The sequence below is a fragment of the Rhopalosiphum maidis genome, chromosome 1 (genome assembly GCF_003676215.2).
Source record: "Rhopalosiphum maidis isolate BTI-1 chromosome 1, ASM367621v3, whole genome shotgun sequence".
Taxonomy (NCBI): Eukaryota; Metazoa; Arthropoda; class Insecta; order Hemiptera; family Aphididae; genus Rhopalosiphum; species Rhopalosiphum maidis.
The window spans coordinates 34,631,957-34,647,387 of NC_040877.1; the positions used below are offsets into that span (position 1 = coordinate 34,631,957).

The following is a 15,431-nucleotide window of genomic DNA, read 5'->3' on the forward strand; positions in this document are numbered from 1 at the left end:
CTAAAATGTCGGAGAATATCGAAGTGATATCATGTAACCATAGACATAATACATATCATAATACTAGTATACAACAATTTTCAATTTATACATGCGTTTATATCTAAAAACAGTAAAAACGACATTACTCGGGAGGTGTTAGGTAGGTACAATAAAGAATGTGCTGCTTAAATGTTTACAAAAAAAATTAGGAGTAAGATAAGATATAGACAATAGTTTATGATCAATATATTGTGAAACAAGGTGAGGCGCATACATCGTAATCATTATACATTACTATTTAACGGATTTAGATTCAGAGGTTCTCAAAAAATATCTTAAATAATTTATTATTTTTTTGGTGAAAATCGGAATATAACCTAAGGCAGAAAACAGTCATGATATTAATGGATGAGGGTCATTTTGGTGGAAAACGGAAACATCCCTATTTTAAGTAAATTGGGTAGAAATGTAGTACAGGATTGTGTACGGAGTACGGTGATTATGGTTCAATAATGGTATATTGTATCATTTGTATCTACTTACATTTGTTATAACATGATTCCGTGCGTTAGAATTTTTTTTAGTGTGATATTACCAAATACTACGAATTTTAAAATTATATATTAAATATAGGTAACTAACTAAAGTAACTAATTTAAATCAACGATCTAGAAATATTTTAACAATAATTACCTTAACTTGATTAAAAATGGTTTTTTTCAATATTAGAAAATTTACTAAATTATGATAGGTGCATGTATCAAAAAAATCAAGTTAGAACTTCAAAAAATGTTTCTTTTAATATCTGAGATGTGAACATAGGTATAGTACAAGATTCTTTAATATATTTTTTTTTTTATTTAAAAACAAATATAAAATATTTACTAGATAGTCAAATTAATTTGGTATGGGCGTTTTAGTTCAAATTTGAACGAAATCACACATTTTAGTAACGAATAACGATGTTAATTATTTTGTTATGATTTATAAAACATTATTTGTGGGGACTTAAACAATAGTCTTTTACGTATGTAATAACTTTTACTGTATCTATACAATAACATTTTCAAAATACGTTGGTTCATTTTAAGATATTAACTATTTATACTTTGAACATATTAACATTGTTTTACAGTAAGGAAAGTATAAGGTGATATTAACTTAAAAGTTTATAAAAATAATGTAATATGGTATAAACTAGTAATATAATTATTAAATACTAATAATACATAAATGCAATGTTAAGTAAAATATATCGTGAAGTAGGCTGATTAGACCGTCTTCGCTCAAAATCGTTTATCGTATACAATTATATATCATTGAATTCAAATTTAAGTAATTTAATACATCCATTTCAATGATCAATTCGACATATTGATGGTGCCCAATAATATGAAAATTAATGGAAATAATGGATGGAATAATTAATAATTCTCTGTAAATTTAAATACTGCTTTATTATAAATATATTAAATATTTAATATAATGTAAATGTAAATATGTAATTACTAGTAAGTACAATTATATAGCTATAAAATAAAATAAATTCCATCTATACATAATAATAAAAAAATATTGAACATAATAATACCTGATATCAACTATAAAATCTAATATTGTGGTAAAAAAATAGCACAAAAAGTTTAGGTATACGCATACTGCTACTGCATAGGTACATACACGATTAAATTAATAATAATTATAATCTACAATATATTATTTGTAATAATTTTTATTTTGTAACTACGGCTATAAATGCTTAGAATAATATTACCTACAACCATGTTGGTGACAAAAACATGCCTGTCAATATAAACATGCATTTATTAAAAAGGTACAGGTAGCTACCATATATTATATCAAATACATATACATATTTACGTACATTACGATATTAGATATTAAATTGAATAAAATACAACATATTTACATACAGTAATTCACGTTTGGTACAAAAGGGTATTAAAAACCAATAATCAAATAAATAATAACCATAAAAATATTATTCTTTGATTTATTTAGTTTTTAGGTTATAGATATAGAATATAGATAATGCCATTCTTAATACATAATGAATGCAGATGCGACTATTAACTATATAATATATATTTATATTATACTTTAGTTGAATAGTTTCCGTATGTAGGTGGGAACTTTATTTTTAAATTTAACTTTCACTTCTACGACGGGTTATTGTACATCGTAACAGTTTGTTAAGATAAATGCGTTTTTTTTTTTTTTTTAGGTTATTAGTTTTCCTCAGGCATATCCCATTTTATCTATCTAATGACAACTCAAATGACCTTTTTAAATATATTTTTTGTAAAACCATAATCAAAAAAAAAAAAAAATAATACCATAAATTTTACTGAGTAAATAAATCACCAACAACTTACAAATACATATTTGTAGTATAGAAATGCCTAAAATATTTATGTGTTGGTAATTCACACATATTTCGTAAACATCTATAGAGGTTCGCTATAGAAATATTCAAATATTATATATACACTAACACATTAGTACTCTGGTAAATATGTATAATGTATTATACATATAATATATATATCTCAATCACGTTGTTGTTAGCTCTTTTCGGAATAGAAATAATCTAAAACAGACTGTGGCTTATTTACATATTATATATATACAATACACATACCTACGTGTACTTGCTTATTATAGTAATTTATCATCTCTTGCGGACCATAGGTAATAAACTAATAACACTAATAACTGCTAGCTATGTATTTTATTTAGAATACTTAGATATTTAAATTCTACTTAGTACAAGCATACACAAGACACAATAATAATTATTAATGTAAACTCGTCGAAAAGTCTATCAATTATTATACCTGTAGAAAACTAATGTGAATTATATTCTACTTGACTTTTATAGTTTTATATTATGAGTTTGGTTTCGCGTCGCGTTTCGAAACGAACGAACTCTCCATATCGGTAATATCAGTTATTACATTGTACACTGTTGCAGGCTTTCGACCGCGTTATGTTTTTATTTAGCACTTATATTATGGTGAACCATAAAAAAATAGCGACTGGTATTATGCTCGTGATAATTCTCGAATTGTTTTATTTTTCATTTTTTCACGATAGCTGTTTACGCCTCTTTCTGGACGGCGTTGCGTGACAACTGTGTATAATACAAAATTTATATTATGTATAGAGACTCGCGCGAGCGTATTGTGCACTACATATTTCGTATATTATGTATATACAATATATAATTACTTTATACGCACGCATAGGTTTTAGGTCTTTTAGGCAACTCGTATTATTAACCCAGTGTTTATGCGGTCAACACACTACACAATGTATATTTTATTAATTATTATAATATGCGACCTCACGATATTTTTTAATTTTTTTTACATACAATTTTCACAGCCACTGAGTACATTATAACGATAACGGTGCGATATGATATTATGTTATGTAATGACTAATAATACATAGTTTTAAATTGTTTAATAACATTATATATTAATGGTTAGCGTGAATTCGGGAAAATTCAATCGAAACGAATACGTATGTGATGCGTACGTGATATTACCGTCATCGCGCGTTGTCGTCAACGAACCAAAAACGATCGACTCGAAATCGTAAAGAAAAAAATATATCTAATAATATACGTAATACACGGCCCAATAAATATCTACGGTATAGAAGATGCCTACTCGTGCTGTAGTCGTGCGACGATCATGAAATCCGAGATTTCTATACGAATTTCTCTACGACCGCGTAACTGTGTATACCTCTACCTACCTACGCAACGCGCGCGTTAAAAGTCGTATCGAAGTGATGGGTAAAAGCGTACGCATCTCGTGGGTTTTTATTATGCATTCCGGTATCCGTACCGTATCGTTTGTACACTGCGCTGGTAGGCTTCTGCGGCGGGTCCGAGACGGACGACGATAACCATTAACCGCCGCGGTACTCACGGTTCGTATGTATGTACGTATATATAGATACCGGATACCAGATATATATATACATATAATGCGAGTAAAAATAATGATGATGATAATAATAATAATAAGTACGCGTACAATCGTAAATATTATAACGTGGTCCCCCAAACGGCGGGAACGTCCTTGGCACGGTAAAAACTCTGCGGCCGATTGAAGGTAGTACACACCAATGATAATAATTACGTCGACGGCCGTTTTCGGTGGTAGTGGCGGCACATCCATACATGTATAATGTACATACGCTATGACATCATCGCACATGCGCGCGCGCGCGTGCCGTAGTTTCGAAGTCTCGTCACAATAATAATACATTGTTGGGTTCCAAGACTCGAGTGTGTCGCGGTCCGCGGTTCAGTCGCGCCCGATACGCCGTCAACCTCCGACGTCTTCGCCGATCTTTTTTCAATAGAGTTCTTACTGTTTTTCCCCACGATCTCCGCCACGCCGCGACCGTCGACGTGTTCTATAATTTTCTCGTCCCACAACGACTGTAGTAGGTAGTCAGTCGCGGCTTCCCGTTCAAGTCTCCAGACGCGACGACATGGCCAATTACGTTACCTCAAAAGTAAGTGGCGCTTGTTTTATAGAATACCTATATATTTATTATTTACGCATAGATATTATACCAATATATTGCCATTACTATCGTAATAGGTCGCACTTGCACGAACGAGTCACACGACCAATACCTATTATTTATACATATAGTACTTATGCAACACATATATTATAATGCGATGTGTATATACATTTAAAAAAGTAGAATTTATAATCCATAACTGTTATTATTACATGCGATACATTTTTCGTCTCGGTCGGGGCTCATATTATAGTAATCGGCTATATAGTATTTTGTATTGATTATAGAGTGGTCATATGACCAAAAAGTATAATATAATATTCATAACGTACCCTAACTTTAGCCATTCAGTGGCGCGACATTTTTACCAGGAATCTACACGCCCCTTCATTGTAAATATATTTATGTGTTATTGGAAATGTGGATATACCGGAGATGAGACGGGAGATACCTACGATAGTAGATACCTATACTATGTAATGTAATATTATACATTGTCTTAACCTTTATAGCCTATAGATATATATGCTAACTGCTAAGCTTCTTATTATATACATATAATTAGTATGTTATACCGTAATACAGACCGCATACATCATAATGATTGCACGGTTTTCTCACTTACTGATTATAACCATAATATTATCTTTTAAGAAAAAACGGCGATCGACCTTATATATAGTGAAGAGCGAAGAGCAATAAGAGCATAGCAAAATAATAATTCTATTATTTTATGTCTTCATCGATAATAAATCATAATATGTCACAGTCTTTAGTAAAGAGCGCCTAAATTTATGCATAATGTATCAAACAAACGGTTTAACATTACTGAAATATTGATTATATTGTTGTTTAATTTTTAATTTTGTTGAATAATAGAATGAATTCGTTTGTCTAATCGTTTAAAATGATTCAAAGTTATAAGTTTTAAATAGAATCTGGTTATTTGTATTTATTGATTATTGCTACCACTGTTAATGTGACGTAACTAATTACATTATAATTAGTTATATCAAAAAGAATTCGATAAACTTAATAGGAATTTATTTCTCATAAAAACATATAATATCAATAATTTCTTAAATATATTTTGTTTAATATGATTATTTAATATTTATAGAACATACTAAAAAACGATTTAAAATATTTGTTTCTCTTGTAAGTAGATATATTTATTAATTGACAATTGTGAAGTAGAAAATAAATAATTTTGTCATAGTTTATTAAGCTTAACCTTTATCAAATAATTAAAAGCAGTAGATAATAATATGGATAATTTATTAGCAATTCTAAATATATTAATGTATAGTTGATGTTGATCTTAAGAAAACAGCTATGAAAAAAATTAATTTCTAGATTTGTGGTATAACAATATACTGTCATAATGTCATATACTCATGTCTGCTATGTATAAGATACAAATTAGTATCATGTGCAATTATTTATGAAATAATAGTGAGTAATAAGTGTAATAAAATGTACCCAATTACACCACACGTGTAAACGTAAGTACAGACCCGGCTCAAGGGGTAAGTCCGGGTAGGTGACATAGGCCTACGCCTAGGGCGGTATTTAACATTTTTGTATTATAGTCTATAGATATGATGTAATGATGTAATATTTACATGTAAGGGGCAGAAAAACTTAAGTTTGCCTATGTGTGTTTAAACACTGAAGCCGGGCCTGCGTAGGTATATTAATTATTTTGTTGAAATTATATATTTTCAATGACCCCCAAAAAGATAAAACACGTTCGACACCTAAATTATAGTAAATACTAAATAATACTATAGCTCATTTTTTAAAACATCAAAAGTTCTAACTTAGCAGTCCTGAAAAAAATATTTTACGTTATTAATTTGTTTCCAATCATTATACTGAACCTCCGACAAAAAATATGTTTTCATCTAATAATAATTTGCCAAAAATTGATCAATCAACAATCATTAATCTGCACTTATACTAGTTATACAATAATAAAGAGTAATATATTTAGCTATGGTTAACATATTTTAGTGTTTAGTCATACGTCATAGTAAGCATTTATTGTAAAATGAGTTTGACATCAGACATGGTAATAATTTGTATGATTAATTTAGAATGATGTATAGAAATAAAAAAATGTAAATACGTGAGTTGCAGATGATGACAATCGATATTTATATAAATGTTAATGCAACATGATAGTATTATGGTACATTACACGCAATAATATGCTTTATGACTCTATAGTCTATATTATAAGCCTAAAGAATAGAGATTATTAAATAAAGATGTTTATATGTTGTTAATTTAAATTTTTTAAATACTAATGTGCAATGTGCATTTTGTATTAAAACACGTGATTTGTACACAACACCTTTTAACAATCATATAAAATACTAGTATTTATTATATTTTTTTTCTTTTAGACCGCTAACAACCAATATCAATGGCATAAAAAATATTGATATTATATTGTTGGACTAAAATGTTTAATCATAGGATAAATTTCTATTCAATAATAATACATTAAATTGATAAACTTTTTAATTTTTTTTAGTGTACTCCTACCGTGTTTGCATCATCAAATTTTGATGCAAAAGAAGATGCGATTGTTCTTAAAAAGGCTATGAAAGGCTTTGGATGTGATCAAAAAGTCATAATTGATGTGATTGCCAATCGAGGTGTTGTGCAGCGCATTGAAATTGCAGAGGCCTTCAAGACATTGTATGGAAAGGTAAAAAATTAATATAAATCAAAATATTTTACCTTTAAGTTATTATTGTTAGAGTGTGGAATATGGTTTAATAACATAGTTCATATTAAAATGATAAAAACAATGTTTAGGATCTGAAAAAAGAATTAAAAAACGAACTAAGTGGACACTTCGAGGACACCGTGTTAGCATTGATGACGCCACTTCCGGACTTGTACGCAAAAGAGTTGCATGACGCTATCTCTGGAATAGGCACCCACGAGGAAGTGCTTGTTGAGATATTATGTACCTTAAGCAATTTTGGTGTACGAACAGTTTCTGAATGTTACGAAAAACGTAAGTAACCCAATTACATAAATTGTAAATACCATTTAGTTTGAAAAATTATTCACCTATCATGAAATATGATTTACAATAAAATGAAATTATATGCAAGTATAATATGTTGATCGATTAAGTCTATATTATTGCTTTTTGATACTAATATTGAAATTCATAATTTTTTTAAAATTCGAATAAAATATACTCGTATACAAATTTTATATGACTATATTAATTTATTCATAAACAAATAAATTAATCAAAACAAATTAAATAAACTATATACAACGTGCTTGAAATGATACTTATGCGACAACTTTTCTATTGTATTTAACGTTTGAGTTTTTATTTTGTATTCAATGTTTGAAAATGTAATCAACGTAAAAAAAGAGAAACATACCTAGTCAATATTAAGTTTTTTTTATCGTGTCTCAAAAATTTACATTATAATGAGTAATGACATTGGGATGGTCATAAATTATTTGCATAACTAAATAATACTTATTTTTACACACAAATTGTACTCATTTTTTGTTTTTAATTTAAAATTTTTAAACTAAATTTAATACTAAGTATATTAAAACATTGAAAAGTAATAGCGTATTTTATTATTGTCATTGATATCAATCAATAATTAAGCGTATTTAGACTTTTATGTTTTAATATATTATGTTTAATGACTTAAATTAATTTAAATATTTGTATTTTCCAAGCACTTGAATGACTATTAAATGTCAATTGACGTTTGACATTGTTCATTTCATAGTAGTTTTGAAATTCATTACAGTTCTAATTTTAAATACCAAGCACATCATTTACTTTATGTATTATTTTTTTACTCAATTTTTCTTTAGAAAATTATTACAGTTTTTTTTGGAAGGTGGGTAAGAGAGAAATTAAACGCTGAATGTTCTTTTCTCACAACCAAAACAGATGATTTTTTAAACATATAATTATTTTTATTTATCATTAGGTATAGAAAATCTATTCGGGATAAACTAAACGTCAACTAAAATTGTAAAGTTTTCATTGATTTTAATTTATGATTATTTAATAAAACTGGTGGTCAGGTCTTAAATGAAGAAAAAACGGAAAGAGAGACTACTTACTAGTAACTAACACTTGGTCGCAGTAAATTTTGTCTATTAGTGATTATTTTTATTGGTTTTGTTTACCTTTTCCAAATATTATTATGTCTATCATTTTTCTAGTTACAAATTCTATATTAATTATTTATTGAATTTGTTTGATTTCAGTTGTAAATATATTTATTTAATATATTTAATAATATAAGAATCATAATTTATTATATCTTTATTCGAAATACTTTTAAGTTTTTATCATCACATAATTTAAAATTATTTACTAATTTCAAAAATATTTTTAAATATAACCTAAGTTTAAATTTTTAATATAATTTTATCAATATTTAAATTCTTCAACATTTACGTCGTAAAATATATAAAATAAAATTCAATAGGTATTGATTTTATTATATTATAAACACGAAAATATATTTACCTATACTATGTAGTTAGGTTACTGATTTTCGACCAAATAATTGTTCCTGTATACTATATAGTTATTAACTTGTGTATCTACTTATCCTTGAAGTAGAACGATGATTAGTAAGTACTTTTCTTCTTGGTGGGAGTCGGTTATAGCTAAGCTGAGATACTATCAAAAAGACTTTTTCTTCGTATATTTCATTGTTCAAAATATGTTCACCAAACTTGACCTTCTTATCAAATAAAGTTTAAAATAATAATAAAAATTTTAAAGACTGCAGTTAATGTTTTGTGTTAATAGTTATATATTTATATTTACAACGTCTAGTTAACGATTTAATGAATAATATAGAATTGAATGAATTTGTTGGCACCATTATCTTAATAATACGACATATATTATAAAACTTGTATTTTTTTCGAAAAACTGTTAAATATTAATGATTGTATTATATCATACATAAATTATAGTTTAAGCATAAATATTGTTCTGAAAACATAAATTATAGTAAATGTGTAACATTTAAACTTCAACTCATATATATATATATATTAAAATTAATAAGCAACGTTGATAGATATATAGTGTATGAATGTATATGATATATCTACTGTTTTGTGAAACAGTATACGAAAATAAAATTCTCTATCCTGATTTATATCTAAACGCAGTCACTTTTTTTCATATTGACTGATTCGTATAATTTCGAATTGGTAATATTATATAATAATATTTTTTAAATCACGTTTTTGATTATTCACGCGTTTCAACAACCGCTGTTAAATGTTTATCGACCTTTGACGAATGACGAGTATTTTAAATTCTTAGATATCTAATAATATTATATATGATTGACGACGACGTCCGTCGTTTTTGGACAGCATTAAATATACATATTATATTATGTGTATATAATTATTTTCGTAATTTAAACTATTAGTTATTTTTCATTAATGAAAATAAAAACTCAAAAATCAATTCACCAAAACCAGTTGTCTATATTATAATACATGTGTAATCACTTTTTTAAACAGGCTGCACAAACGCGAGTTATATATATATATTATATTGACTCTTGACTGTATTATGTACATTATACGTAATAATAATAATAATTGATGAAAGTATTACATACACGACAACTGTCGTGTCGCGTTTATTATTTCAGAACCGTAATACAATTACCGGACATCATTACGAATTTGTACGATATGGTTACTGCTTCTATTTGAATCTATGAAAATTAACCGAAAGACCGCTCCTCTCCCGCGTGGCTGCGTATAATATGTCTATATGTACCTATATGTCACGAATATAAAATATAAATTAAAACTTTCATCGATTGCAGTTGTTTACTAATTAGTAATTCTACACCATAGCGAGGTAGTAATAAAATATACAATTGTTTTAACATCAATGTTTAAAGTATTATCTGCGGTTTGAGTAGTTTTTATAATAATATACTTTTTTGTACTTAAATCATATAATATATAGGTAAATAAATATGTTCAGTTCAGCCGCATTTACAAAATTTAATATTACTGCATATATTATATTTATATAGTTAAAACGCGATTGTAAAAGAAAATTCTATGAATAATGGTAATTTATTGTATATATATTTCTTTAAATTTATGCATAAACCAAATATGTCTTGTTTTAAAAATAAGAATATTAGTTATTTATAAGTACAGTTACAGTAAAGCTTACCTAAATCAAAGACATCGTATTGTATACATTCGATTGCAATGCGATGGATTCACATTATTTTCAAGCGATTGATCCATTTGGTGTGTTAAATCCACGTTATTTGCTTCGTTTATGTATTCAATGGCTCAATAATATATATACTCACTCATATATATGTGTGGTGACTATTGAACATGTGTTTATTTTATACGGCTAAAATAGAACGAGGAATTTAAAACAACTATTTCTACACCTTATCACTGTCATTCTTCTAATACCAGTGGTATGTCGGACATTTTAGAATTGGAAAGTAACACCATATATCAGACTTGTGTAATATATTATTTGCAGGTTTATTTAAAAATAATCTCAGTAATTATTATCACACAATTGTCATCCATACATTATACATTGTTTGCGATTTGTGAATTGCGTTTTTTACCAATTAAAAATGTTTATTTTAAAACTATTTATTACCATTAAAATATATACTGATTCGAGGTATTATAATAATATCTTAATAATATATTTTTAAAGTTTTGCGAACATTAAACGTTTACTAACAAATAAAATGTATTATATTTCAGTTTACGGGCACAGTCTCGAAAAGGATATTAAAGGTGACACATCGGGCCATTTCAAACGTCTTTGCGTATCGTTAAGTATGGTAAGATATAAATATATAATAATACATTTTTAATATCTTACTAGCTGTTAGATATAGGTTAGATTATAGGATGTACTTACTGTATTATTTAAAATTTATTTTGATATTTGGTTAAATTTAAGTAGGTACAGACGTATAGTTTATTAATTAAATAGATAGTAGGTATGTATTTATAATATGATTAATAAACTTTGCTCTGTTTTTGTTAAAATTAGAAACTGATTGTTGATCTGTAAGTACTCTATCTAGTATATAGTTTATAATACTTTTAAGTATGTAATAATAGTATATTTTACAATTTGTACACATGATGTCACCAATTAGTAATAACAAATTTAAAGTACATATTGAAATATAATAATTCAGCGATATTTCCAAAACATATTTAGTCGAGATATATTTGTAAAGTTTCGACGAATATCTACTATTTTGATTGACAAATACATGCAAAAATATAAACTTAGAAATTATAATTTTATATAGATATTTATTTTGTGCGTAAGTAGTAAAGAGTTTAGGTAGTCAGATAGTATGCACAATATCTGACGCACATTATATAGGCGCTATTAGAGTGAGTCACAGTTTTTAATGAATGCGATTTTTTTCATTTATTTTCATTGACATTAAGCGCAATGTGAAATTTTCATGGTCGCCTATATAGTTATTATCGACTGATTGTATTTTAATATGATTAAACATTGTTTTAATGTCAGTATTTAGTTTGATTTTAAGGCTATGTTTTAAAAGTATATTATAACAAATTCCTACTAATTTATTTTGAACATTAAAATTTCAAATGTGGGTTGGTCATTATAAATAAGCTATGTATTATAAAATATTTATATTAGTATTTGATAAAATTGTAGAATTGTAAAAATTATATAATATATACCTATAGGTATATACTATATATTAAAAATATATAAAACTCGTGTTAAGTGTTATAAAACATTATACCTCTATATACCAATGTGAAACATAATTTAATGGTTATATAAGATTTTAAAGACCTTAATCCAGTAGTTAATTTGAATAGAATTTATAAGGTATGTTTAACCCGTGACCATCGTCAGATTTAAGGCTAAGTAAGTTATAAATTGCGTTTATCTGAGGACTATCGATTACCATTAGAATAAAAGAATTATCTCTTGATCTTTGTACATATTAAACGTGTATGTGGAAATAGAATATGCAGTCTAGTGCCCACTGCCTATGACAACTCGCTTATACAGTCAAAGTTTAATTACATAAAATTACATTAAATGATATTATAAATACTTATATCAAATATGGAAATATGAACATTCTTTTAAATTTTATTTTACAAATAAATTTATGTATACATGTTAAATAAATTTTTTTCGAAAACTGAATGTACAATTTAATTTTTCAGGGAAACCGAGATGAAACGCCCACAGTTGATGAAAACGCGGCGCGTTTAGACGCCGAGGCTTTATACAACGCAGGAGAAAAAATAAAATGGGGCACAGATGAATCGGAATTCAACAGGATTTTGGTTACAAAAAGTTACCAGCATTTGAGACGTGTATTTATAGAGTATGAAAAACTGGCTTCTAAGGATTTGGAAGAATCAATCAAAAGCGAATTTTCTGGAGACATTTGTATGGGTCTATTATCCTTAGGTACAAATAATTTGCAGCTTTATTTTCATAAAGAGATTTAAATATTATTTTTAGTTGGACATAAAAAATTTATCTACTTTTCATTATATACTATAAATCTGATAATAAATAACAAATAACATATAGGTATCTATGTCCGATATATATGATGATTTATGTGTCACATATTATTAAAATAATTGTCCATATTGTATATTTTCAGTGAAATGTGTGAAGAGCAAAGTCGACTTTTTTGCTGAGCGTTTACATAAGAGTATGGCCGGCTTAGGAACAGATGATAAAACGCTGATAAGAATCATCGTGTCTAGGTCGGAAATCGACCTCGGAGACATAAAACAAGTGTTCGAAAAGAAGTACGGTAAAAGTTTGGAGTCATGGGTCACCGTAAGTTTTTTGATCATATTTTTACTTAATTTTTTTAATTTACAACAATAAGTTAACTTAATTAATTAATCATACATTTGACATTTTTTTTTCAGGGAGATACCTCTGGAGACTACAGGAAATTATTGTTAAAAATTATTGCTTAAACGACGGTTTCATTTTTTTATTCGCTGGTGATTTTTCATTTATACATAAAGTTATTATTTTTAAATCATTATATTATTGTTATTTATAATTATTTTTCACCAATTATTTTATAATATACATTAATTTTAGTTTTATAAAAAAAGTACGTTTAGGAACTAAATTATATTGTTACTTTTTCTAAGTGTATCTATTGGATTTTTATACTTATGGCTTAATTTTGCTATACATTTAATATGCCTATTTATTGTTTAATATTTACTGACCAAAATATATTAACATGGTGTTCAATAAAAATGTCAGTAATACAAAATTTAAAATTTGAATACTGTACTTAAACTAACAATATTATTATTTTAAATTCTGCTGCTTTTGTGTGAAATTATTTTGCGTATTTATATTCTATTTTAAATTCTTTAGATTAAACTACATACAACCTAAATATAATATAACGTAGTTGGAAAAACCTCGTTACAATTACGTTACAATAATTTTATTCAACTACATACATAATAAAAACAATAGTATCAGTTGTATTATTTTAATTTTTAATAATTATGAGGTGTTAAAAATTTAAATGTATTTAAACATCGTAAATAGATATAATAATTTTGGAAAAAAATTATTTAACGATAAATGTAAACCTTCTTGTTTTTTGTGGTGAAAATATCGGATAATTGTAAGTTCCTACAGGAGAATAACAGGTGAAAATTACATACGTTAATTTCTATACATGTAATGTGTAAGTGTAAGTTCTTACACGGCGGAAGATACATATGTAAAAAAAAATATACTATAATTTATATTATATTATAACTATAATAAGTTATTAGATTGATGCAATATGAAAATCATATAAATTAGACGATTTGTGATTATTTAATTGACAATTACCAATATATAAAATAATAGTATTTTTCCGTCGAAAATATAGGCGAAACAATCTTCTGATAGAATACATACGACAAACCATCAATTATAAATACTAATATTTATAACCAATGGACAAACCCATGAGAAAGTTTTCATTCAGATTTTAATTCAAATTTTTATCAACAACAGCCACACATTTCAAACATTATTGAAATTCTCAAATTATTTCAAGTTATGCATACATAAAAATAAGAACTACTGATAGTGACACAAAAACAATAATTAATCAAAAACATACCGAAAAAAGAAAATTTTATAAATCAAAAAATAGTAGAGTGCTCAAGAAAAAGATGTATCAATACGATAATGTTAAACATTTTAGTTTCCAAAATAAACCACATAAAATATAATATAAATATATTATTGTTTTATTATATTAAAATGTCTGACAGTATCATATGATATAATTAATATTACATTGATAACTTATAAATTATATTATTATATAGAATGCTGTATGTTTTTTTTTACAATTACAAATTATTATATAATAATAATATATACATCACGCAAGTGTAGGTACGTACCTTTTTTTACCATGTAGGAACTTACATACTAATGTACCTATTTATTACTGTGTATGAACTTACATATTAGGTATGTATTTTATTCTACCGTATAGGAACTAATAAATGTATTTTTTAATTTTTTACCTGCTAAGTCTCATGTAAGAACTTGCATTCACCCGTACTATCAACTAAAATATTGGACAATTGTAAATTCCGAGCGAAGTAAACAGGTAAAAATAAGGTCCTTAGTAAATTTCGTAGATTCCAAAAACCGCACACTTTTGGTAGGTTAACACCGCACGCATTTAATTGGTTAAAACCACGCAATTTTAAAAATTTCATCTCAACACTATCATCGGTGTGATAATTTATCACTTTTA

At 26.6% G+C, this 15,431-nt stretch overlaps 1 protein-coding gene across 1 annotated transcript; it reads left to right on the forward strand.

Annotated features, from left to right (window-relative positions):
• The first annotated feature begins 4,296 nt into the window (after positions 1-4,296).
• LOC113553976 (annexin B9-like) lies at positions 4,297-13,868 on the forward strand. Its single transcript, XM_026957593.1, has 7 exons — positions 4,297-4,539; positions 7,097-7,273; positions 7,384-7,588; positions 11,359-11,438; positions 12,832-13,081; positions 13,284-13,465; positions 13,561-13,868. The coding sequence occupies exons 1-7, from the start codon at positions 4,516-4,518 to the stop codon at positions 13,609-13,611; spliced, it is 969 nt and encodes a 322-aa protein (XP_026813394.1). The 5' UTR covers positions 4,297-4,515; the 3' UTR covers positions 13,612-13,868.
• The last annotated feature ends 1,563 nt before the right edge of the window (positions 13,869-15,431 follow it).

Excerpts from the sequence above, each read along its gene's own strand:
- LOC113553976 (XM_026957593.1), top strand. The coding sequence starts at position 4,516 with ATGGCCAATTACGTTACCTCAAAA. Across the intron at positions 4,540-7,096 it reads CCAATTACGTTACCTCAAAA|TGTACTCCTACCGTGTTTGC; the intron begins GTAAGTGGCGCT and ends AATTTTTTTTAG. Across the intron at positions 13,466-13,560 it reads GTTTGGAGTCATGGGTCACC|GGAGATACCTCTGGAGACTA; the intron begins GTAAGTTTTTTG and ends TTTTTTTTTCAG.